Source organism: Rhizophagus irregularis, chromosome 1 (assembly GCF_026210795.1).
Source record: "Rhizophagus irregularis chromosome 1, complete sequence".
Lineage (NCBI taxonomy): Eukaryota > Fungi > Glomeromycota > Glomeromycetes > Glomerales > Glomeraceae > Rhizophagus > Rhizophagus irregularis.
In genome coordinates this window covers 1,012,349-1,015,909 of record NC_089429.1, presented here as the reverse complement: position 1 = coordinate 1,015,909, position 3,561 = coordinate 1,012,349, and the positions used below count along the sequence as shown (strand labels likewise).

General features: G+C 26.7%; 1 protein-coding gene across 1 annotated transcript; it reads right to left on the bottom strand.

The window, feature by feature from the left end:
- Positions 1-1,217: 1,217 nt before the first annotated feature.
- On the bottom strand, positions 1,218-3,308 carry OCT59_000174 (uncharacterized protein; the record flags this gene model as incomplete). Its single annotated transcript, XM_066138642.1, has 1 exon — positions 1,218-3,308. One exon carries the CDS (start codon positions 3,306-3,308, stop codon positions 1,218-1,220), a length of 2,091 nt encoding a protein of 696 aa, XP_065988120.1.
- Positions 3,309-3,561: the final 253 nt, after the last annotated feature.

Here is a 3,561-nt window from a genome sequence, read left to right as displayed (position 1 = left end):
TGCATTAGATATTTTCATTGGGTTGACTTGACTTTTAGTTAATTTGATTTTTTCTATTGGAATACAATTTTTACTAGCTTGAACAAGACCTTTTTTGATCTTATCCCATATATGATTAATATTATTTTTATCGTTAAAATTAAATTTAAAATTTCTGAATTTGAAATGTATTTATTAAGATCATTCTGAAATAATTCCCATTGCTCTCCATCCATTTTATCATACTTATAAACTTCTTTAAATCCTTCCTTCCGTTTGATATTAGCAATATTTCCAATCAAATCTTCTGACCATATTGAATACACTAACATTCTATGATCAGTATTAATTGTTGTTGTATTAACAATTTTGCATTCTTGTGTTTCTGAAAATAAATTTTCTGTTACCCAAATGTAATCTATTCTAGAAGGATTTTGATTTGTATTAAAAGGATAGAAAGTATTTAAGGAATGTTGTGATAAATTATCGAACATGATATAGAAAGGATCATAAAAATTTTGTTCATCTTCAATCCATTCAAAAAGTTTATATTCTTTTTTCATTTTACGATTATTATTTTTATCATCCAGATATTTTTCATAATGAAGATTAAAATCACCAAGAAGAATAATTTCTGCATTTTGTGCTTTACTTTCTCTAACCAATTCTTTGATTTTATCAAAATAAATTTTAACTTCTTGATTAAAATTGTCTAAAGTAACTCGTCCAGATTTTCCATAATAATTAATGATTCTCATTTTTTTATTTCCACTAAAAATAAAATCAACATATATAATTCTTCCTTTGAAGCTATCATAATTGACTATATGCCGTGCATAATTTTTCTTAATAATAAGACCTACACCATTTCCCCTATAATTAGTTTCCTCATTTGCAAAATAAGTAATATAATTATTTCTATAAAAATTAAAAGAATGTTTTGCCATTTTGTTTGATATATTAGTTTCTGATAGACCCAAAATAGTTATATTATATTCACCTAATATATCAATTAAGAATTGTTTTTTAACATCAGTTATACCTTTAATATTCAATGAAGCTATTTTAATTATATCTGATAAATTGAGTCGTTGACGTGTTTTCAGACGATAAATTTGTTGATTATTTAAATTTGAACGTGATTTTTGATTAACAGGGGAAGGATTATTATAATGTTTTTTCTTAAAAGAATGTGTTTTTTTATTGTTCATCATTAAAAATAATATTTAAAGGGGTATTTAATCCTCATGGGATTCATTATTGTCAATAATTTTATCCCCTTGAAAATTATTAACGTCATTATTATTGTCAGAAGTAAAATATTCCATAATTTTTGAGATATTTTTACTCATAGTTGATAAAGCATCACCGAATCTATTAATTTCATTATTTTGTTTGTTTAAACTATTTTCTATATCTGAAGATCCTGAGGCTTCAAGTTGTTCATTATCAACTCTTGATCTTTTGTTATTCTCATTTTGTAAGGCGATTGTACTTCTATCTTGATTGACTTTAATATTTTTTCCTGAACTTGTTGTAGACTTGTTTTCTTTATATTTATAAAATTCAGATTTAATACGATAGTTTTCTTGTTGGATTTTTTTGAAATCATTAGCTAATTTATTCAAATTCTCATTAAGTTGTTTAATTTGCGTGAAAATTCCTTGATCAAGTGACTTTTCATTAACGTTATTATTTCTATCACGTGAAATATTTTTATTCCAATATCTATTGATATTTCCATTATTATATTTAGAATAATTATTTGAATTATTACTTTGCTGACGTTTTTCAAATGAAATTTGTTTTGTTACATTTGCATAACTGCCTTTTTTAAACTTCTTGTTATTTTCTTGACGAAACTCCTTAAGCTTTTGCTTTCTATTCATTACACGTGGTTTAGCAGATGGTTCAATATCACACTTACTAATTAAATGATTAAAGGAACCACATCTATGGCATGATTTTTCACCTGGAGTTCCCCAATGAAGCGTTCTATTACAAAAAATAATATTTCTTTCTGCTGCAATACCTATATCTTCATCATTTTCATAATAAACTATTGCATAATTCAATGGTTTATTATTATTTGGATTACGTGGTATAAAAATATACTTAGGATTGTTAACTTCTAAAGCTTCATGTATATCATAAGCAGTTGAATTCCATGGTAATCCAGTTAATTTAACTGTATACATTGATCTTTTTTCTATTTCATCTTCTGACAAAATTTTTGGCACAATAAGTACTTGATGTTTTCCAATCCATTCTGACCATATGCCTTTGTAAAATTTTTGTAGACTTTCTTCTTTTTTATATGTAATGAAAGCTTGAATATATAAATTTCTAATTCTGGTATAAAAGCCATTTTCTTCTATTTCACCATATTTGTTAAATACAGCTCTAATTTGATAATTAGGAATTTCAATTGGAATATTTATAACTTTAATCGTTCTACAATTTCTATCTTTAATTTCTTCTTCAGTAAAAACTTTTTTAGTTTTTTGATATGGTGTAAATTTTATTATTTCCTTAACCTTACTATTAGTACTCGACTCTGCATCTTCACCATTTTCATGTGACTGTTCATCATCAATAATATCAATTTCTAGATTAATAATTTTATCATAATCATTTTTCATGATTGGTAAAATGATAAATTCGGGTTCTTTCTTATTTAAGATAACTCCCCCGGCCAGGGTAACATTAATTCCAGCTAGTTGTTTTCTCAAATTAAACTTTTTTTGAATAATATTATTTCCTGGAATAGAATCTTTTTTGATTTTAACTAAAATAGGTTTAGCCTTATTAAAAATTTCTGAATGATTATCACTAATTATGTCATTAGTATCACCATTTTTCTGATTATCCTTATTAAAAGATTGATCATCTGTTTGATTATCAATTTTTCCATTGTCGACGATCATTTCATCATTTTTTTCACCATCAATTGGTGCATCTAGATTTTCTGGTGTTACTTGATTATCTGTATTGGATTTTGCTGCGCCACCGCTTTCAGATGAAGAAGCAAAAGTATCTTGACTAATATCCATATCATCAGTAGTTTTTTCAGTAGATTTATGTTGCCTAAAAGACAAACGAGGTTGTTTTTTCTGTTGTTTTTGTTCAACTTGTTTTTCTTTATCTTTTCTTTTAGTTTTACGAGAACTTGCAGGTTGCCAATCCTGAATAATAGGATTGATATTGAAGACTGGTTTATGTATCAAGTCTTGAAGAGTTTGCTGTTGTCCTGGTTTGTTAACTTCTTTATCTTGTTGCTGTCTTGTACTTGACTGAGTGGCGTGGACCCTAGGTTGCGACCCTGACATCTCGAACAAGTTAAAACTTAATAAACTTACTCTTAAAATTGAACTTTTTCCTTTAAAAATTCCGCAGTAAAAATGGTCTTGAATACATCAATTTTTTTTATATTTGGCGATAGTATGATTTTGAAGTGGTGATCATCCTGCATGACCTTCCTTATTCATTCACTTTTTCGCTTAATTTGTAGTTTGTCCTCTGATCTTCATGCAGATTTTCATCTTTTTGGGAATGCACCATGTGAACTTCGTAGTTGAATCT